At 44.4% G+C, this 22757-nt stretch overlaps 1 protein-coding gene across 1 annotated transcript in view; it reads right to left on the minus strand.

Annotated features, from left to right (window-relative positions):
• The window catches only part of b4galt2 (UDP-Gal:betaGlcNAc beta 1,4- galactosyltransferase, polypeptide 2), an 89755-nt gene that overhangs the window by 19082 nt on the left and 47916 nt on the right, over nucleotides 1-22757 (minus strand). Inside the window, exon 4 of the mRNA XM_062530453.1 lies at nucleotides 3364-3551. Coding sequence (XP_062386437.1) covers nucleotides 3364-3551 — 188 coding nt within the window. The remainder of the gene's footprint in view (nucleotides 1-3363; nucleotides 3552-22757) is intronic.

Consider the following 22757-nt stretch of genomic DNA (forward strand, 5'->3'; position numbering starts at 1 on the left):
TAAGTAAGTAAGATATATATTCCCTGCTGATAGAGTGCCTCAAGCCCCTCCCCCTATGATATGCGGCAGATTAACCGGGCCGATGTTTGGCATTGTTATACGTCTGATGTGCGATCGTATTGAGCTGATTAACAGGCAGGTGCAACTGCAGGCAGCCCAGTGTTGTTGCTGCTGTGGAACACGTGTGACGTACAGTACAGCACAGTATGCAGTATGCTGCCCCTTGAGTCAATGAAATTACTAGCAGACTCCAGCTAGACCTTTTGGAAGAGTACAACAGTGAGGAAATGGAAAAACTCATCATCTTCTCATTCTTTATCTTACAAATAGAGGGAAAAATGGTCAAATATTGACCAAAAAAACATTGGCAGCATATATCTGCCATCAGCATCTCCATAAGAAAACCCATGTCCGTCGACATTTTCAGTCTGAGATTTCAACAAAGACCATCATACTTTGTTTGAATATTTGAATTTGAATGTTTAAAGGGATAGTTCGGATTTTAAGACACGAAGTTGTATGGGTTCCCTGTCAGCAACGTAGTGCATCAGCACTGACTTACCCCCGACAGCGTCCTGTGAGCCGAGATCCAGCCGGTTTTAGATCGTTTTTGATGCTGAAGAAAGTAGTCCGGCAAGTTTCTGGGGTCACGAAAGTAAAGTGTTTTTCTTCTCAAAACCATATGCGTTCAACAGAGTGATATATTTGCACCACAAAAACGTTGTCCAGGAAAAATTCAAACCTCGTTATCACTTACTTATTTTTCGCGATTCCTATCACTGCGCGCTACTGACAGCTGGACAACGTTTTTGTGGTGCAAATATATCACTCTGTTGAACGCATATGGTTTTGAGAAGAAAAACACTTTACTTTCGTGACCCCAGAAACTTGCTGAAGAAAATAGTCCGGCATCAAAAACGATCTAAAACCGGCTGGATCTCGGCTCACAGGACGCTGTCGGGGGTAAGTCAGTGCTGATGCACTAAGTTGCTGACAGGGAACCCATACAACTTCGTGTCTTAAAATCCGAACTATCCCTTTAAGGCCCTCTCTGTTTTTAGCACTGTTGAGACAGGGCACATTGTACATGTGTTTGAGACAGAGAGCGTGTGCGAGAGAATGGAGGGTAGAGAGCAAGACAGAAATATAAACATTTACAGAGTTATCTTAATTCATTATTAACACTGATTGATAATGCTAATGAGTTATCTTAATTCATTATTAATGCAAATTGATAATGCTAATGCTAACTGAGTAGCACCCATCCTCCTGGAGAGAGAACGGCTGAGATGCCACTGCCGCTAATGGTCATTAACACTAATGGAACAGACTCTTTAAGGGCTATGGACTTGCCCATGATGGCGTCAGAAACCCATTCAACAACTACAGCATAACACAAATTGCATTCGGTAGAAGTGTCTAAAACGACATGGAATGGAATTTTCAATCAGAGACCATGAGAGAGAGAGAGAGAGAGGAAACACCTCCCTTGAAGGTCCCAGGTCTGACAGCAATGTGAGAGGAGAAAATGAAGGAGCAGCTGACTTTTCCAGGGCGTCAGTCAGTGACGTGACATTTCAGACGGAGTTTACAAGTAACAAATTCCAAGAAGAAGAGGGTTTGTGTGTGTGTGTGTGTGTGTGTGTGTGTGTGTGTGTGTGTGTGTGTGTGGAGGGGGCGTCCTTTTGGTAAAATTGGTTAGGTACAATAATCATGAAAAGTGATGATGAAGTCAAATGAGTTCGGCAAAAGGCACTAATAGCACTGAGGTGGAGATGACTCTCCTCGCCTCATTTCCTAGGGGTCTCACAGTGACAGGTGGAACGTCCGGAGATGACTCTCCTGGCCTCCTTGGGGTCTCACAGTGGCAGCTGAAACGTCCGGAGGCGGCGCGGCTCCACTGGCCCGAGCGAAAAGGGAGGAAATGAAGCCTCGCAAGAGCAAAAGGCCAGATCGTCTGGCAGCAGATGCAAGACAGACTCATTTTCTCTTTGGAGCTCACCGGCAACAGAACTTCTGAGGACCTTTGGCCCCACTTTTAATTTCCCAGACTATTACGAATTGAAGGGAGTGGGAGAATCTCACACTAAATAAGCTCCGTTGACTCTGCTGCTCCGGTAGATAGGCTCTGTCCATCAAGACTGAAGTGTTTCTGTCCTACTTCCAGTGTTCACAGTCATAATAGCGGAAGAAAGTAATCATGCAGAAATCTGCAGTAATATGCTCATGTCAGCCAAAAGTTCTATGAAAAATAAAATAAAATCTCTCTGATCAACTTGAACTGCAAATCCCCAACATTACTACATTGACTATTACACCTTCAACAACAAGAACGGCCACTCTAGAAGAACTACTACTCCTAGAATTAGAATTCTACAACGTATTACCACCATGGTTGAGAGATTCCATCCACCACATCAATTTGAGCTTTGACCACCAAACTTGTCCATGAGAGTCTGCTTGTTTTAGATTTGTTCAAGGTGTTCCTGATATGCCTTCACAAGAGTGTAAGGTCATAGACCTTGACCTTTGAAGTGAAGTGCTTCTACCACATTTTAGGAAATGTTATAATTTCTTGAAATATCACATTCACAAGGATTGCCAAGACAGACGTACAGACGCACAGATAACACAAAGGACCTAACATCTCCAACCATACATATGGAGGCACCATACAGTAAAAGTAACAATACTGGAACCGCCAAAGGGGCGTTTCCAATGTTTACAAATCTAATTTTGTCTATAGTATAATGTTGTAAACACTGCAGTGCTGTATAACTCAACTGTACTGTATAACAGTACTGTATAACTGAATCTGGCAACAAACAATACTATCAGTACTTAAAAAGTATACTGTAAAAATAAATCCTGGCTAATCTTTTACAATCACCCACAAAAAGCTGAAATCCACACAGAGAAGGAGTAGCATTGTCATTGCTAGTCCTGTCATTGCAGGAGTAGCAGAGTCATTATTAGCCCTTACTCATAGTTTGCATAAGTTTGCATGTTAGTTTAACTGAGTGTTTGGTGACTAAACTGTCTCTAAGTAAATGTTATGCTATATTGACATGTCATACATATTGACACAAGGACTTGTCATTCTGATGGCACTGACTGTTTCACTGGCATAAATATTTACTTTTGAGACATAGACTAAGCATTTCAAGCAAGGAATATGTTTTAGCAGGTAATTCGTTGTATGGTACAGTTTGTACAAACTGTTTTGAGAAATACACTCCATTGACCTGTAATTCTAGTAATTAAAAATAGCGAGAAAACAAACAAACAAACAAACAAACAAACAAACAAACAAACAAAATAAACATGTAATATGTAATAGCTGGTCAAAAAGCGGAAGCTGACCTGAAGCCGAACTTGTCCATGGCAATGGCAAAGTGCCGCGGCTGGTCGTAGCAGTGGTAGATGTTGCGGTCATCCATGGGGATGAGGTCCACGTCGCTGAAGATGAAGCAGTCATACTCGCCGTCCTTCAGGGCTTCAGTGTAGCCCACGTTTAGCAGCTTGGCCCGGTTAAAAGTGTCCTCCCCCAACTACAGAGACACGCGCACACAGACACATAGACACACACACACACACACACACACAGCACAAAGAGAGAAACACATGAGTTACTTTGAGACTGTGAGGTACAGTAAAGGGGGTATCTCTGGTATATCTATGGCAAACTCTGATTGAAAATTGGGGGCATCTCAAAGGCCAAACCCCTGATGGTATCCTACAAATACAATCTTTAAGAAACAAGTTTACCTAATCTGAAATATTGCATTATCGCAAGGACTGTGCAGACACAAAGGGACTAATGTTATATGACAGCAGTTTTACATCCATCACTAGTTAATATCATTATGTGGCAATTCGTCTCAACACATTATCCTCAGCTAATGCAAGGTATTTCAGGTAAGGCAACGCAACATAAGTAGCATCTAGCGCCAACGATGCTACGTGACAAATAATCCCATGTAATCCACTAATACCTGAGATTTGACCGAATTATTCCCTAGTGAAAACTCCTGGCACAAATCCACTGGCATTTGAAAAGAAAAGCACCGCCCAACTCTATCTGTGTCAGACACACATTAGCATATCTCAAGGTAATTCGCCACATGCACAGACACATAAACAAGGAAGCACAGCCCCATTCCTGCTACCACAGGGACCATGAAGGGAAAATAAATGATGTAAAAATTGTTGCATACTTTCTTTTGATGGTTTCAGCATCACAATGTGGCTGTACAGCATGCCTACGAGAGTATCTGATATGTACAAAAACCTACAGTACACCAGGACCAGCTTTACTTTTTGCTTTGAGGCAAACTGCACATAAACAAAAATCCATTTAGTATCCAGTGGTAATAGAGAGTTAGTCCCCAATCCAACCACATTTTGTGTTACTGTGCGAGAAAATGAAATGGATTTTTTCTGCAGTTAGTTTTTCCGCATTCTCATTTCAGAGGCACAGAAGAGAGGAAAATAGAAAAAAAATAATAACAAAAATGCATGAGTGAAATGAAAGAGAGAGTTACCACAGATGGGTTTTGCTGAACCTATGAGACTAGACAACCTTTTTACAGATATATAAAGTCTGAGGTAGGCCTGAAGAAGTTCTTGAAATATGCATGACTTCAACACCTCACTTGCGGGCTTCTGTTGACGAAAAAGGCCACAGAAAACAGCTGTTCACCTCAGACGTCAGTTTAATGGGGAGGGGTGGGTGGTGCCCTCCCTGCAGAAAGAACCGAATATCTTTCATTTAGTCCAAAGTTAGATGACAGGATCCAAACAAAGTTACTGCACACTCATCAGCCAGGGGGGGTTCTTGCAGCGTTGCACACCACCACCCAGCGTGACAAAGAGCCCAGTGAATACCTGAGCGTCAGTGCATTTGTCATCGTCCCACAGAGACTAATTGTGGCCAATGAAGTGTGGGGGACATCATTTTGTAACAAACTCGATGTGAGTCGTCAACAAATTTTCTAAGTTCATGAAACGCACGTGCAAATTATCTTTCAAAGTGAGTATTTATTTGTGTGAGTGAATTGTGAGAAGGTAGAGAGAGAGATAGCAGCCCAATCGGGCAGAGTCTTTCAGTCCACACACTGCGTAAGCAGCGAACTCCAAAGCAAAAACCCCGCGCACAGCCGTGCGCTTTCCAACAAAAAAAGCAAAGCTTCCAACAGTCCATAAAATCCAAAAAACAGATAATCCGTAAGCTCGGTCAAAAAAAACACGTAGACAATTTCTCGGAGATCCCGCCAGCAAAAAATAGAGAGAGAAAAAGGAGCGATCTCACCTCTTTGTAATTCAGTTCATTTGCGAAAGTCCGACAGTAGATTCCATAGCAAAACGGGCGTAATGATGAAGAGTAATCCATACAAAAATAGCACAATACTTGACATTCATTAATTCGGACTTGTTAAAGAAATTCTGAAGGATATCAGACCATTGCGTTACCGGCATTCGTCTACCTCCATTCATTCCTCTTTCCGCGTCTCATTCAAAAACGGAGCATGTGATATAAAGGGTCTATGGCCATAGGACAGAGAGTGAGAAGGTGGGTGCGTGCGACGGTGACAAGGTGAGTGACAGTGAAAAACCCTATAGACTTCCTAGGCTGCATGCTCACCCTATATTTACGCTAACGCCCATATATTCGTTAAAGGGAGAATGTAAGAAAACGGATCAGCGCCTGGCCAGGCTTTCTATGAATTCATTTACATAGACTTTTTTTAATACTTAAGAAATAGGCTATAAATAAGCCTACAGTACATGGCTCAAATGTAAACATAACTAATTTATTTATTTTAAGTTATTTTGAAAACACTTTATGTGGCTGAGGCTACATAGTCCCCCCCCCCCAGACTGGATATGTCGAGAGAAGGACCGAAGTAGGGCTTGAGATTCACCACATTGATATTGTCAGTGGACTCATCAGGGAACTGAACTCTGTAATTTATGGCTCCTAATTTCTTTTTTACAGTGCATGGTCCAGTCCACTTTGGCGCCAGTTTGGCAGTGAATCCTTTTGAGGCATCGGACAATGGATGGGTTCTGACCCACACCAGGTCCCCTTCTGAGAATTCCACGTTCTTCCTTTTCAAGTTGTAGTACAGTGGGTACGGGTTGAGAATGCACCTTCTCCCGCGGGACTCCCGAAGAGATCCCGCAGGCCGTCAAGCCGATTTTTTTCGAGGCTAAGGCAATGTACCCAAACAACCACCAGGTGGCAGAAAGTTTCATCCCGCATTTCAAAATGATGAAGATCGCATATCCGTCAATAGTCGACTCCTTAATCTCATTTAATCATTACAATGAAGGTGATGACTGGCGAAATTATTCAAACGACGTTTCAATGAACCATTGTTGAAATGAATGAAAATGGTTATAGAAAATCGCCTACAGCCTAACGCCGACACAGCTGATTCTTTGATTGATTCTAAGCTGTTTTGATGTAGGGGATGGGTAAACTGGCGCGCTACAAACATGCTACCAATCAAATGTAATATTAGTAGGACTAGCCTACTTAGACACTTTAGTCATAGGCAACGTTGCCATGTTAATTTGGGCTAGAAGTGCTTGCTTGTGGTGGCGCTCCTGTCCGCTGCTTCTCCCGAATTGTGTGGCAAATTTGTCAGCAATCAGCTTAAATGTCAAATCATATTTATTTCTCTTTGTCGCCATGGTATTGGGGGAAACGCGGAGAAACGAGATGGTCAGTGTATTTTTTCTTTGCGTTTCGTTATAAGAAATATATAAGTAATAGTTAGTCTTCTTCCGTATTGAACAGATACGGGACGCTCTTTGTTCCGTATTTTAAGGAACTACTCAATGCACACACACTACAATGAAAAACACACAAAGAAATCACTAAACATATAGCCTACAACCTAATGACACTTTAATGCAGCGTTTCTCAAACTATGGGCCGCGAAACGTGGAGACTGCTGCTGGTCCGCGAGACATGGAGTGAAATTAGGTCCGGTGATCTGATAATTTGCTGCGCAATTGACCAAGCGGACCGACAGAAAAAGAAAGCAAACGTTGCTGCGGAAATGCTTGCTAATTTGATGTGTTTAAACATAGAGCCATACAATTAGGTGTGTCTGTTATTATGACAATTTTCGAGCATAACTGCGTGTCCATAGCTCAGTGACAGGTGTTAATAGCCTTGCCATAAGCACTGCTGCAGGTGCTTCTTTTATTATGCGGTTAGAGCATAAGCGCTTACTCATATAGACTATAACTCAGGGACAGGTGCAAAACCACCAACTGGGATGGATCGAAGGGCAAGCAAGCACTGCCACACAACGTGTCAACACTAAACAGAAAGTTTCCTACGATGGGGAGAAGTGGCCGCAAGGACTGCATCGATAAGATCAACGAATAGGCTACAGTAATGTTTGACATATCCCCACTCGGCGGTAGGCCTAGGCCTATTTAACTTTTTTTTTTTCAAACAATGTGCCATTCCGACATGAGGTCATTAATAGGCTATTAATGTCATAACTATAGGCTATCATTAGGCTTACTGTGCATGGCTGTAGGCAGCTATGTTTAGAGCGAACGTTTCAACTATGTTTGCCATGGTAGACAAAAACACTCAAATAAAACAATAGCCTAACAAATAACTGCATGCGTAATGGACACGGCTCTATATCCTAAATAATTTTCGAGGTTCGCCATTTGGTAATATGACCTATCCTTACTGACAATAATTTAGATTGAGCACAACTAAAGTTGCACGAAGGCAAAATACAGTCCTAAAAGCCTATTCTATATAGCCTGGCCAATATTGTAGATGTGCAAAAGCAGCATTTGCGTGCGTGCTTGCCGGTGAGGTGTAGCCTACAAAAATGAGCATAACATCTGATTATTAAAGTATGGCTATAGGATATAGGCTAGAGAAGAGTTGGTTTAAATTTCAAGTGTAGTAAAAACGTTTGTGCACATCCCCGGTCAAGGTGCAGAACAAGACTAGGCTAAATCATAAAAAATGGAAAAAGGTTCGCACACTTGAAATCCTTCTTTTTTGATTTGATTTTATTTTCTTTATCACAAAGGAATGACGTTTCGACCGTGTGGTCTTCTTCAGATTAAAATTCAAGTACGTGCGCTATTTAACCCCTCGAGACCGACTGCAGTCTGCTGACACAGCCAGACGACTCTCCCAACCCATTCATTCGTTTTGGCCGATATAACCCATTCATTCGTTTTGTGCGTATATAGATTCCTGCATGCTGCATTACCGTGACCCTTAGCCTACCTTGTGGATGATTTTTTCTCATTGGAATACAGCAGGACAGAATGCCTTTTACCTAACAAACGCAAAAGCTGAGATTGTTGCAAGGACTAGGCTACTCAACAAACTTGTTTTTCGTTTCAGGGAGATCTCGTTATCGTTTTGGATTGTCGGATTTTTATACTTATTGTTTGGACTTATGGACAATGAACTTTGAGGGGTGGTTGTTAGTGCTTTACAAAGCTTTGTGTTAATAAGTGTCGGTCCTCCTATCCTTCAGCTCACTGCGCGATGCAGTTGCGCATAGTGGCCACGAAGTCATTAACTGTTTATGACACAATACATGATATTTGTGTTTTTCGTTTATTAGATTTAATGCATGTTTGAAATGTAAACAGGCCTTCAGTCCGTTAACTTAAGGCCTTCTTTTGCATGGGGTTGCTCGCATGTAACCTAGGCTATTATGTGCGTAGTGGCTGCATACTCTTTATTATAATAAGAGGCAAATTGTTACAGGACAACTTAAACTGACTTCCCCAATGCTTCCCCGCAGCACATTACATTTTAATATAGGCTAATATAGGATGAACAAAGTCTATGCTTGCTATATTAAATCCAGTAGCCTAATAATTCTATGTGCCACGTCTTTTCACGATTTCGCAAGTGATGTAGTAGGCTTTAAACATCGACAAACGTCTGTGAGACTACCCATTTCATGAAGAGCAATTGTCTTGTGCGATCATTCCCCCTCCCCCACACTTGTCTAACCAGTTCACTAGACATTATAGCCTACCTATATGCGGCATTGAGGACGATTGCCCCCCTTCCCCCTCTCTCTAGACAGACACTTCCTGACACTAGGGCTCGGGATCATGACATCAAAACTTCGCGGGCACAGCCACATTGGCAGCTTCACTCCTTAGTTTACTATGGATTACTATGGATTTACTCCCGCCTTTTAGTGTGTTCCTGTTACTTAGTTTTTGCTTTCTTGGTAGTATGTTGCTGTGTAGTGGGGTGTAACAGTGCAACCCACGATCGCACGAGGAAAAGAATAAATCGCTACTATATTTCTGCTTCTTGTCTTGTGCATCTGAATGAATGGATATTACGTTCAGTGCGCTACCAAATGGCGGCGATATTCCTAGAATGCAAGGCGTGTGCCCGAGTCCTATTATGTAAATGTAAAATGTGTGTGTGTGTGTGTGTGTGTGCGCTGAACCACGAATTCACATATTAACTTTTCTTTTCAGCAGACATCGCAATCATAAAAAAATCGCAAAACGTTTTAATAAAATAAAGCCTCTTGTCTTAATGGGTTCCGGAGGTTCGTAGGGTGAGTTTTGAACCCCGGTCGCTGACGTATGATTAAGATGCTTCAACCAGTTACGCCACAGTTCGAGTGTCAATCTCTTCGCACTCAGCCAACAAATATAAAGGATTCAGTCAGTCGAGTTCATTTATTCGCGGCATGCACTTGAAACGCCGATCAAAAGTTCTGACATGTTAAACTGACGTTAGTCATTAATTCACCACATGATAAAATGCTGTTATATTGACGCACAGTAGCCCACGGTAGTCTATGTCTATCTCTGAATCAACATGAACATGCATACCGAGATCCATATATTCTAAGTTGCTAGAAACTTCTTTTGCGGAGCTAGGCCTACTAGTCGATGGTTAATGAATCACCCTCACTGCCCTATCGCATATCTGACCATTGTTACAATGTTACAAAATGCGCAATCTTCTCCATGCATGTAGCCTACGGTTATAAGTAAAGTGACATGATAGGCATGTAGGCCTATTAAAGATATTTCTGTTAAATACATTTTATTTTCAGTTGTCAAAAGTGGTGGGGACAAAATCTGTGATAAAGTGCTGGGTAAGCTACCCAGCGTCGCCGGTTAAAATGAACATGCCTTCGTTTTAAAATAGCCTATAGGCCTACACATTTCTAAGTATTCCTTGCATAAATGTAGCCTAAATGTCTATCTTGTCCATCTCTTTCGTCTTCGCCTTGACAATAATAGCCTATTCACGGAAATGCGGTCTTGTAACCGTAATGAATTAATCTAAGGTTGCCTATATCGAGTCTTTCAGGTTGAATTGAAGGCTTCTAAAACCATTTTCATTAACTTCAACAATGGTTTATTGAAACGTCGTTTGATTATAATTTCGCCAGTCATCACCTTCATTTTAATGATTAAATGAGACGGATATGCGGAGCATTTCTCTCCCTCTCCATTGACCAAAACGTTGCTCTGGCATCTCTGCTGGACTGACTGAGTTATAGGCTACGTCGAGTGAGAGAGCCAGCTGTGCGGTACGCTGTAAAACATTCGAAAACTCTGAAACTGCAATCTGACATGCCGAGCGTGATGTCTCTGTTCTCCGCTTGTCGTCAGCGCGGTGTCTTCGGGTTTTTCCGTGTTTTCCGGTATGAGCCGAACCTTCATTTTATTAAGGCGGTCTTATGTTGCCCCCTTGCGGTTGCAGTTTTAATTAAAGTCCCGATGCTTCGGGAGTCCCGATGTGCGGGAAAGAAAGGAGCATTCTCAACCCGTACCATCTGTACTTGGCCTGTTTGCTCTGAGCACATTTCACATTGACAGCGACTTGTCTTGACAATTCTAACTTTCTTTCCAGGAGAGCATGTTGTGAAAAAGTTGGTGGCGGAGCTGTTGACAGAAGTTGGTCAAGAGGGCCTTTGAGAACACGTCCCAGATGGAGAATGGCGGGTGCAAAGCCAGTGGACTCTTGCCATGAGGAGTTGATTGCAAAACGGAACTCATGGACCCACTGGTCCCAGTTCCTATGTTTCCCATCAACATAACAGGCAATCATGGTCTTGAGTGTTCGGTTGACCCTTTCAGTCTGATTTGTCTGTGGATGGTAGCTTGTGGTGAACTTATTGGTCACTCCCCATGATCTGCAGACTGCTCTCAAAAGGTTACTGGTGAACTGGCTCCCCCTGTCGGACAGGAGATATTTTGGCGTACCCCATCTGGTGAATATCTCCTCTGTGAGAATCCTCACTAGCTTAGGGGTCCGGCTATTACGGATAGGGAACAGTTCTACCCACTTGGAGTAGTAATCCACAAGGACCACCAGATAGTAGTTACCCTTGCGGCTGCGAGGAAATGGGCCCATGAGGTCAATGCCCACCATCTCGCCAACTTCGGACACTTGGGTCGACTGCAGCAGACCACTAGGCCTCGAGTTGGAAGGCTTATGTTGCTGGCAGACAGAGCACTCTTTGATGTGGGCCCAGGTGTCTTTGCGGACATCTGGCCACCAGGCAACATCCAAGATGTGTATTAGGGTCTTCAGGCGACCAAAGTGCCCACCCAGAGGGTTGTCATGGTAATACCACAAGAAGGCGGTCTTCAGTTCTTGTGGGACCACCAGCTGGAACTTATGTCCGTCCTGGGCGATTGGCACTCGCCTGTATAGCAGCCCCTGCTGGTCAACAAAGGCGATGCGATTTGGATGAATGGTCTCAGGGGAAGGCATTAGCTCCCGGACGCCTGTGATGTAGGGGTCTCGTCCTTGGGCAGCAGAGATTTCATCCAAAGAGTTAGGCAGATCAATAGCCCTCTTTGTAGACACAGCGCACACAGCAAGGCTTGGTGTCATCATGGTGGTATTCCCAGTAGGCACCGGGCACCGTGATAAGGCATCAGGGACGACATTTAATGTACCTTTCCTGTACCGCACTGTAAAGGTGAAGGGCTGAAGCCTCAGGGTCCAGCGTGTGAGACGTGACGAAGTTTTGGGGGTGTTAAAGACCCATGCCAAGGCTGCATGGTCTGTCACCACCTCAAACTGGACTCCTTCCAGGAAGTGCTGCCATTTCTCCACGGCCCACACAACAGCCAAACACTCTCTTTCAGAGACGGAGTAGTTCCTCTCCGCTTCATTCAGTATGCGGGAGGCAAATGCAATGACATGCTCGCCATCATCGTCGTCCTGTGTCAGTACTGCGCCCAAACCGACATCACTGGCATCAGTGGAGACTTTGAAGGGTTTTGACAGGTCTGGATGAGCAAGCACTGGAGAAGACTGGAGTGCCTCTTTCAGTCCTTCCCAGCTCCTCTCACAGTCCTCGGTCCACTTCCACTCAACATCCTTCTTCTTGAGGTTGTGCAGAGAGGCGGCCAGATCTGCGAAGTTCCTGATGAATTTATGGTACCAGCCGGCAAGACCAAGAAACCCCTGGAGCTCTTTGATGTTTGTAGGCCTGGGGTATTCACGTATAGCCTTAAGCTTCTCAGAGTTGGCTGCAATTCCTTGACTGGACACTTGATGGCCTAAGAAAGTCAAAGAGGTCTTGAGAAAATGACATTTCTTTAGGTTGAGAGTCAGCGAGGCGTGATGGAGCTTCTCAAACACCTTCCTCAAGTCAGCGATGTGGTCAACTTCTGATTTTGAATAAATAATAATATCGTCAATATAAACAAAGCAACAAACACCCTTCAACTCTGCCAAGACATTCTCCATAAGCCTCTGAAATGTGGCTCCCGAGTTCTTAAGGCCGAAAGGCATGGAAAGGAAGTGGAAGAGACCAAATGGCGTGATGAAGGCGGTCTTCTCATTGCTGCTTTTGTCCATTGCGACTTGCCAGTAGCCCGAGCGCAAGTCTAGCGTGCTGAACACAGATGCGCCAGAAAAGGACTCCAGGATATCATGGATCCTTGGCATGGGATAGGCATCAAACAGTGTCTTCTTGTTCAGGCGTCTGTAGTCAACACAGAATCGCCATTTCCCATCAGGCTTGGGGACTAGGACAACTGGAGAGGCCCATGGAGAGCAGGATGGTTCAACGATCCCATCAGCTTCCATCTCCTTCAGCTGCTGTTGGATGATCTCGCTCTTGAGTGGTGACACCCGATAAGCTGGACATCGCAGAGGGATGTCATCAGTCAGGCGGATGGTGTGTTCCACGACGGTCGTTCTCCCCAGCTTTCCAGAGCAGACGGATGGCCACTCAGTCATCAGCTGTAGAAGTTCAGGTCTAGGCTTCTGGGGTAAGTCAGACAGGATGTTTAGACGGACAGGGGTGTTAGGTGCTGGGTCTCTATGAGGCAAGGCATAATAGAGCTGAATATTTGCTGGTTTCACTGTACACCATTCATTTTCCCACTCATTCTGGTCAGTGTGTGGATAGTATGTCATTTTTGCTCCACTTCTCACTCCATAGGTACCCTGCATGAAGTCCAGGTGCACGCCACTCTTTTGTAAGAAGTCCAGGCCTAAGATGAGAGGGAAAGCCAGATCTTCATCAGAGAGGACAAACATGGAGTGAGTCCAGTAGGTGTTATGGAGGCCAAGGGTACAGTTAACTTTGCCTAATGCCTTCTTAGCTGTTCCATTGGCCAGGGCAAACTCCTGGTCACCACAAGGTGTCAGGTGTTCCTGTGGTTTCTTAATCTGCTGCCACAGTTTATCTCGCATCAGAGAAAATGTACTCCCTGTGTCCAGCAGGGCGGCTCCCTGGAGGCCTCTGATAGAGATTTTAACAGCAAGGAGAGAAAGTGGATGTTTGGGCTGAGTGTGGGACTGTGTTTTAGACTTCACAACAACCACTTCAGCTTTCTTATTCTTTGGTTGCAATTTAGTTGTTCTATCGTTATTGACTCGTGTCCAGTAATTTTTCATTGATGCTATATCATTCTCAATCATGCTGCCAACTTTTACCAACTCAGCCACCGTGCTCACTGTTCCACGTAGGCCTGAGGCAATCTTTGGATTGGCGTTACTGAGAATGCGGCGTACAAGAGCAGTTTCCTCAATGTCCGGCTTCCATTTTAGACAGAGGGCTCTGTAATCATAGGCAAAGTCCCTAATGGACTCATTGGGATTTTGGATACGAGTGCGCAACCGTTCTTCAATTTCCTGAACGAAATCAGTGGCCAGAAATGCAGCTAGAAAAACACTTTTAAATTCCTCCCATGTGTGGATGTTCTTTCGCTCGGCTTTCCACCAGCTTTTGGCTGAGCCTTTCAGAACAGAGGACAGTGTGGCCACTATTTCATTGACTGGTGTAGGTCTTAAATCCAGAAATTCTTCACATAATTCTATGTAAGTCATGGGGTCTTTTGTTTTACTGTCACCACCAAATTCAGGAAAGTTCAGTTTAATGGGGAGTTTGGTTGTTCTTACACCAGTGAGGCTGGAGGGACTTTGAGTGTCATACTGAAACCTTACAGTTTGATCTCCACTCTGACTCAGGGGAGACAACTTGGGGGTGCTGGTGAGTTTTAATTGATTCAGCTGTGCTGCCCACTGTTGGTCTCGTCTGTGTAAGCAGTGCACAACAGCATCCTCCAGTTTGGCCACAATATCAACAGCAAATGTTTTAACATTCTCAATTTTATTGTCCATCATTTGTCTTAATAAACTCTCTCTGTTAATGATACTGGTGTTTGATTCAGACAGTTTAATTTCAAGTTCATTCACACGAGTTTTCATTTCGTCAAGTGCGCTCTTCAGTTCGTTCATTTCCACCTGCTGAACAGACATATGAGACACAGTAACGTCAGTTTCCTCTTCACCGTCTTCCTCTTCACCGTCATTAATCTCTTCTTCCTCCTCCTGTTCATTACCGTCTTCCTCTTCTTCTTCATATTCATCACCCTCCCCACCTTGACTATTAGAGTTTGTAGCCCCACTGTCCTCAAGATATAGGTCACTAAGGGATGCAGTGAGATTATCTACCCGATCTCTAAAAGTAACGTGAGGGCGCGCCTGGTGCGCAGTGTCAGAAACAGATATTTGTGAACTGACTAAACTTTCCCCATCAGTCGGCTCACGTAATGGCTCTAAAGCCAATTCAATAAGCTGTTCTTCCATATGTGACATAAAGGACAGAAAGGCGTTTAATGATCATAGGTTGATGATGTTAGATATTAGTGCAGAGAAAACCGAAGTTAAATGAAAGAAAGTGCGTTCAATCCCCGTACTGGCCACCACTGTAACAAACTCGATGTGAGTCGTCAACAAATTTTCTAAGTTCATGAAACGCACGTGCAAATTATCTTTCAAAGTGAGTATTTATTTGTGTGAGTGAATTGTGAGAAGGTAGAGAGAGAGATAGCAGCCCAATCGGGCAGAGTCTTTCAGTCCACACACTGCGTAAGCAGCGAACTCCAAAGCAAAAACCCCGCGCACAGCCGTGCGCTTTCCAACAAAAAAAGCAAAGCTTCCAACAGTCCATAAAATCCAAAAAACAGATAATCCGTAAGCTCGGTCAAAAAAAACACGTAGACAATTTCTCGGAGATCCCGCCAGCAAAAAATAGAGAGAGAAAAAGGAGCGATCTCACCTCTTTGTAATTCAGTTCATTTGCGAAAGTCCGACAGTAGATTCCATAGCAAAACGGGCGTAATGATGAAGAGTAATCCATACAAAAATAGCACAATACTTGACATTCATTAATTCGGACTTGTTAAAGAAATTCTGAAGGATATCAGACCATTGCGTTACCGGCATTCGTCTACCTCCATTCATTCCTCTTTCCGCGTCTCATTCAAAAACGGAGCATGTGATATAAAGGGTCTATGGCCATAGGACAGAGAGTGAGAAGGTGGGTGCGTGCGACGGTGACAAGGTGAGTGACAGTGAAAAACCCTATAGACTTCCTAGGCTGCATGCTCACCCTATATTTACGCTAACGCCCATATATTCGTTAAAGGGAGAATGTAAGAAAACGGATCAGCGCCTGGCCAGGCTTTCTATGAATTCATTTACATAGACTTTTTTTAATACTTAAGAAATAGGCTATAAATAAGCCTACAGTACATGGCTCAAATGTAAACATAACTAATTTATTTATTTTAAGTTATTTTGAAAACACTTTATGTGGCTGAGGCTACAATTTCCAGCCTCTCGGTGGGTAAATAAACCATCTCTCTGGATGCTTGATAGGTCCGTAGTGGGACAATAAGGGGATAGGGGTGTCGACCTTTGCTACTGCACTCCGATGCAGGCTTGGTTGTACCTGGAAGGAGGCTCGTTGCCGTCCTTCCTTACAGTACAACAAATAATTTAATGGAAGTGTACTTATAGTATACTCATAACTAGTAAACTAAACTAGTACTCATTTAAACTAAAAATATGTTAGCATGCATATACAGTAGTTTACTTTTTGTTTACTGATCAGAGATATACTAAATTGATGTATACTTAATTATACTTGGTATAATACTGATAAGTATACATAAAGGTTTAAGTATATCTAGCCTACAGTATACTCTGTACTTATACTTATGTATACTTGGTTTATACTGACAGAAAAGTCTTAGTATATTTATTTGCACTTGTAGCCAGGGACTGATCTTTGAGAGGCAGATTAACTGTTAAAATAGGGTTGGATTGACTACTTAAGTAAGTCATTATGTTATGACATCCAATACAATATTTGGTTAACATTATGATTTATAAAGAAAGCTTAAAATGTGTAAAGAGTACTTAAAGGATAGTTAAAGGTACTGTATGCTTCAAGAGGGGTCAAAAATTCAGTAAGAACCACCGTTGGAGAGTTACAGAAAAAGGTGTAATCTTGGGCTCACCAAGTGCCCCAAAAAATCTTCAAGTGTGACCTCACTGCTAATAGATTATTTAGAGGACATGCCAGGTAAAAGCCTTTCCAGTCATTGAATTACACATTTAAACAGCAGGAGTTACTGAATGGTACAGTGACTTTGTCTGTGAGTGTAGTCAACTGAAAATGGCACTCTTTGGCAAGAAACACTTCAGGTGGGTTTGGCTTACTTACTGTACAGTAAAAGACTGACTACTGAAAAGAACCCCATGCCTAATAATAATTATGGTGGAGGGCTGTGTGATATTGTGGGGCTGTTTTTTATTCCCAAAGACCTTGGGAACATTATTAAAGTGCATGCTACCATGAACCCAAAGAAAAACCTGACCATTTTCAATGGAAAGCTCTCATTCTCAAGGTTGGGTTTTCCCTCATTGTTTTCATGGTGAGCTAAATAAAATAATACAATAAAATCACCAACACTGTTTTTAGTCCATAAAAGTATTAATATAGTATACTTACAAGTGTACCACGAGTACATTAAATGACTACATAAAGCAAACTTGGGAATTATATTTCAACTGCACTATAAGTAATATAATGAACTTTAAGTGTACTATTTTTGGTATAGGCTGTATGTACAGTACTGCTGATCCCCACCACCACAACCCACTAGACCTCAAAGCACCAACTGCTCTAGGAGTCTGTCTGGCATGTGGCCGAACACGGCCCTCACTCAACTCTCCCAGCATCCAGGATCCAGGATCCAGGATCCAGCATCCTGTCCTGCACCACACTAAGCACACACCATCGACTTGGCCGCCAGCCCCGGACATTGCAGGTCTGTTGCTAAGATAACAAATCGGGTTGAGAGAGTTCCTGGACTGATATGGTTCTGTTCAGGCTTGTGTGTGTGTGTGTGTGTGTGTGTTTGGGGATGGGGAGCGCAAGTACTTTCTTTCTTTATCAGTCTAAAGCAAGCTAACCTTATCACCCAGGTGCGCTATCAATGGCAGGCGAGAGAGAAAGAGTGCGGAGAGAGAATGAACCCACATCGACCGGTGGTCACAGATACAATGGGTGTATGTGTGTGCAGTGCGTCCATTTGTGTGTATGCGTGTGTGTGTGTGTGTGTGTGCGTGCGTGCGTGTGCGCGCGCGTGTGTGTGCACTTGAGTGTATGTACCTGCTCATAGTACTGTATGTACCTTGCACACCTCCAGCAATTAATAATGTCAAAAAGCGCAGCGTTAAAGCTCGCCCTGTTAAGCAGCCCTCCATAACAGTCTCCCAGAGGCTGCACTCAGAACACATGCAAATGGAGCGGCGCTGCAAGAAGCCGGCCCGCTAAGGCAACCACAGCAACTTGAACCGGTCAAGGTAAACAACCCCTCTCCCCCTTCAGTGGCGGGGCGGCCGTCCTCATTTAGAGGCGATGCCTCATTACAGCTCCGGTGAGCACCTGGCAGGTAGCGTCTGATCCGCGCGCGCCTCCATTAAAACTCTCCTCTGGCCGCCGCCTCCTCCAAGGGACCTTTTTACGGCTTAGCGGCGGCTTTAGCGAGAGCCTAACGGCCCGCGTGCACTGCACACACAGAGACACACACACACACACACACACACACAGAAAGAAACACACACACACACACGCTGATGAGGAGGCGCTGGCTCAGCGCCAGGCAAACTCATTTACAGTAATGAAAGGAGTGCATCGGAGCACGGAGGGCCCCCATCACAAACACAAACACACACACGCGCACGCACACACACATACACAGATATGCAAATGTGCAAGCATACACAAATACAAGTATACACACACTATGACATGCGCGCACACACACACACACACACACACACACACACACACACACACACACACACACACACACACACACACACATACATACACACACGCAAAGAAAAAACAGCCGCAATTTTCAGGGATTCAATAAGGAGCTAGTTTGGGTTTCATCAGCGACCTTTCAGTGCAGGCGAGCGATGGAAATGGCAGCAGGAAGGAAGGAGATGGCGCCGACCGATCAGGCTCCAGCGCACAGCCATCAGGTGCCGGTGTCATCTCCGGTCTCCTCTGCCACTCGTCATCCAGCTAACTAGTGCATAAGCGCATTACAGAGCCACTGCATCCAACCTCAAGGCCGTATGGAGTGGACTACTACAGGTGGACAGCCACGGCTTACCGTAGATCTAATTGTGGCCATTAATTCAATGACGTTTCCATTTGAGAAAACGAGCTGTTTTCCCAGGTATGAGTCACGCCGGAGAGCACATTCCCATAAAATACAAAAATAGCACTGAAACAGCTACTGTAAAAAGAGTTTCTCTGTACGATATAACAGTACATTATACGGATAAGTAACATGCTGTAGGCTGTGTGTGGAGTGCTTCCGCGGTAGTCAATGCTAATGTAAATCATTAATAGAATATGTATATGTCATCTAAAGATGCCCCAGTGCTGTTTACGTGATAAATGCATTTTCCCGGGATAAACATGTTCCACTGGACGCTGGACTGATATGACAGGATAGGTCAGAGCTGCCTTGGAGGAAGTTTGATTCTGATCTCGTCTGTCATCTCGCCCCTTGCCAACTGCCAATCAACTCACTGGGACCAGTACATGGGCATCCATGACCCCGGTCGCTGTGACTGCCCGTGCCCGTCAGTCGGCCCAGGATGATGGACAGCTCCTCCGCCCCCGACGAGCAGGTGGGGAGTGCCACCTCACATATGACTCAGGCTCACTCTCACTTGAGATGAGCCAGCATGGAGAGGGAGAGAGAGAAACAGGGAGAGAGAAACAGAGGGAGAGAGAGAAACTGAGGGAGAGAGAAACATGAGGGAGAGAGAGAAACAGAGGGAGAGACATGAGGGAGAGAGAAACTGAGGGAGAGAGAAACATGAGGGAGAGAGAGAAACAGAGGGAGAGACATGAGGGAGAAAGAAACAGAGGGAGAGAAAAACAGAGGGAGAGAGAGACATGAGGGAGAGAGAGACAGAGCAAAAGAGATACATGAGGGACAGAGAAACAGAGGGAGAGAGAGACATGAGGGAAAGAGAGACAGAGGGAAAGAGATACGAGGGAGAGAGAAACTGAGGGAGAGAGAGAAACAGAGGGAGAGAGACATGAGGAATATAGAAACAGAGGGAGAAAGAGACAAGAGAGAGAGAGAGAGAGAGAAAGAGAAAGAGAGGTTGCACCTAGAGCACGCTCCGTATCTGCCTAGCACCAGACGTTATTAACACAGGTTCCCCTGTGATAATGGCCTGAGAGAGGAGGGAGACACATTAAGCAGACAGAGCCCTCTGAGTGGGCAGGCTGAGTCATGCCGTGTCCATGGCCACCGGGTCAAATTAAGACCTGAGGAGCGACGAATGGACTGCTGAAGAGTACACAGGACTGTGCAATATAACAAACATATCCCATATCGCAGGATACACAAGCTATTGTTATCCCAATAACACATATAACGACAGACCTCCTATTCTGCAAATTCAATGAAAAAATGGTCAATTAACTAACCACAAGGGAAGCATTTACTGCACAAGAAGGCAGATAATATGTACAAAATATGTAGCTTGTACACCTTCAGTAATTGATGATGTCAAAAAGCACAGTGTTAACGCTCGCACTGTTAAGCAGCCCTCCAGAACAGTCTCCCAGAGGCTGCTAATAGGGGGATTTTTGCACACACTGCCATGGTCACCACCTATTCCACCCACCCATCCCTCCACAACCAGATGGGGCTGGAGAAGAGGAGCCCTGAAGTTGGTCTCATCTGTCTGGTAAATGGTCTCTGGCTTGAGCGTAGCATGACAAGGACGAGGCAAGTTAATATCATTGTAATGTTGTCCTGTCTGCCCAGGAGTCCCCCCTCCACATCTCACGAGCACGAGCTCCGCTTTTTAAATCATCCTTCCCGAGTTTCCGGACAGCTGCGAGCGTCTCACGTGGCTGCTCGGCCGACCAACGCCGGGAAAACAATGAATCATATCGAACTGCGAAAGGATATGTTTCAGGTTGTTCGTTGTTCTCCACCCCCCCCCCCCCCCCCCCTCCCTTTGTCCCGCCACTGGACGCGGGTGATAAAGTAGGAGGCATGTCACATTAGCGCAGAGTGCTACACCGCGCCGCCGCCTCCGCCGCGCTAACACATTGTGTCCCTCAGCATTCAGGCTGGCTGCCACGGAGATAAAAGTCACTGCAGTGGGTGAGATCTCATTTAGCAAGAGGCTAGCCATTCTCTCTGGCTGGCACAGGGCAAGAGAGAGTCGTTCCCCTCTGATCCTGTCACGGAGGGGGAAAAAAAGGGAAAGTGAATAAATCCAAGGCTAAAGAGATGGAAATCCATTTGAGAGTGTGGCACGGGAGGCCTGTAACTTTTATGTGATACATTAAGTTTGAAGGAGCACATTACATTATAATGGGAAAACAATCCACCATATGCGCGATGATTTGACTATTATGGGATATAATACACCAAGCTGCTGGAAGACAATCATTATGGAATGTTCATGTTTCACAGAGGCTCTGCGATAAAGTTTCTCTTTAGCAACTCTTTCAGCAAGGAGTAATGAATTAGATAAAGCTACACAACATAATTACAACAAATACAAATTAGATTTTTTTTCTCCTTCAAAGCCCAAATCAAACTGAATGAAACATGCCGATGGCTTCCTTTCATGCCATCCGTGTGAGTGAGCTGATGTGAAATTAATCCCAATCACGGTTAATTAAATAAAACCTGGCCTGGTCGCGCTAATCTGCCCTGGCATCATTTGTCTGGCAGGCTGCGCAGGGCCTCCGTCATTGGCTGTTGATTAATACACACAAGCCTATCAGCTAGTGGGGGGATTCAGATAAGAGTTTTACCGCAAAAAAAAAAAGCCCTCATAAATCACCGGATTCGAGAAAATGTAGTGCTCTTATGACAGCGCGGTGTAGAGGGGTGATGTATTGGGACGTTAGCGGCGTTCCTTTACTCACACGCTAACTGTGGCTCGCAGCGTGGCGCCCGAGACGTTGGCCCTATCGCCAGAGACGACTTGGTCATTAGGCGGGGAAATGTCACCTCGGCCTGTTATTTCGGAGTGAGTTATGAGGCAAGACTTAGGCTTTAAAAGTCACGCCTGGCATAATAGTTTAAAAGACTGCGCGCCGAGGGACTAAAAGGCTCATTCATACATTCTGTTCACAACCCCTCTCCTCTGCATCATAAGTAGCGAGCCATTTACATGTGTTGCCCCCACCGTACATGCTGAGAAACAATTGCAGTACATGACTGAGCAATTCACAGGACATGGAGCTAATGGAGAAGAAGCTGTGTACACCCTTGGAGATGGAGGACTAACACCACGCAGGCTACAGCCGGAGATGGAGGACCTTGCTGCAGCACCACTGCGCCGTATGCGTGTATATGAAAAAGGAAAACTGCACAATAAGTCTGATAGTGTTTTTTCAAGCAGTCCAGTCAGCTAAGACCTGAGGCGTCAATCTGTTAAAAGGCTCTGACAGCATGACAAATGCATGGTTTCCTGAAATGCCATGTGCATCAAACATGTCACAAAAAAGGTCAATGTCCAGCAGCATAGCAAGCCGTCCCTTATCCATGAGCCTACAGTGGACATCGTCAGGACACTTCAGTGTTCAGAGTCCAGTTTTCTATTTCCGCACAAAGCTGCGTTGTAGTGACTTTATGGTTTCATATGATGGTAGTCTGACTAAGACAGTGCCAGACGCATCCTAAGCCATGTCAAAAAAGTAAACTTATATAGAATATCCATTTTAAGTGTAGAATTGTCAATATATAATGTAAAAAGTAAAGTAATATAAGTTGAAGAATATTCAAGATGGCCTGCTGAGGCTACACTAAGTTATATGTAAACAGAATGGACGGAGGATGAAAACCGTAACGGAAGTAGGTTTCAGGAATTAGGT

The sequence above is a fragment of the Sardina pilchardus genome, chromosome 2, assembly GCF_963854185.1.
Source record: "Sardina pilchardus chromosome 2, fSarPil1.1, whole genome shotgun sequence".
Taxonomy (NCBI): Eukaryota; Metazoa; Chordata; class Actinopteri; order Clupeiformes; family Clupeidae; genus Sardina; species Sardina pilchardus.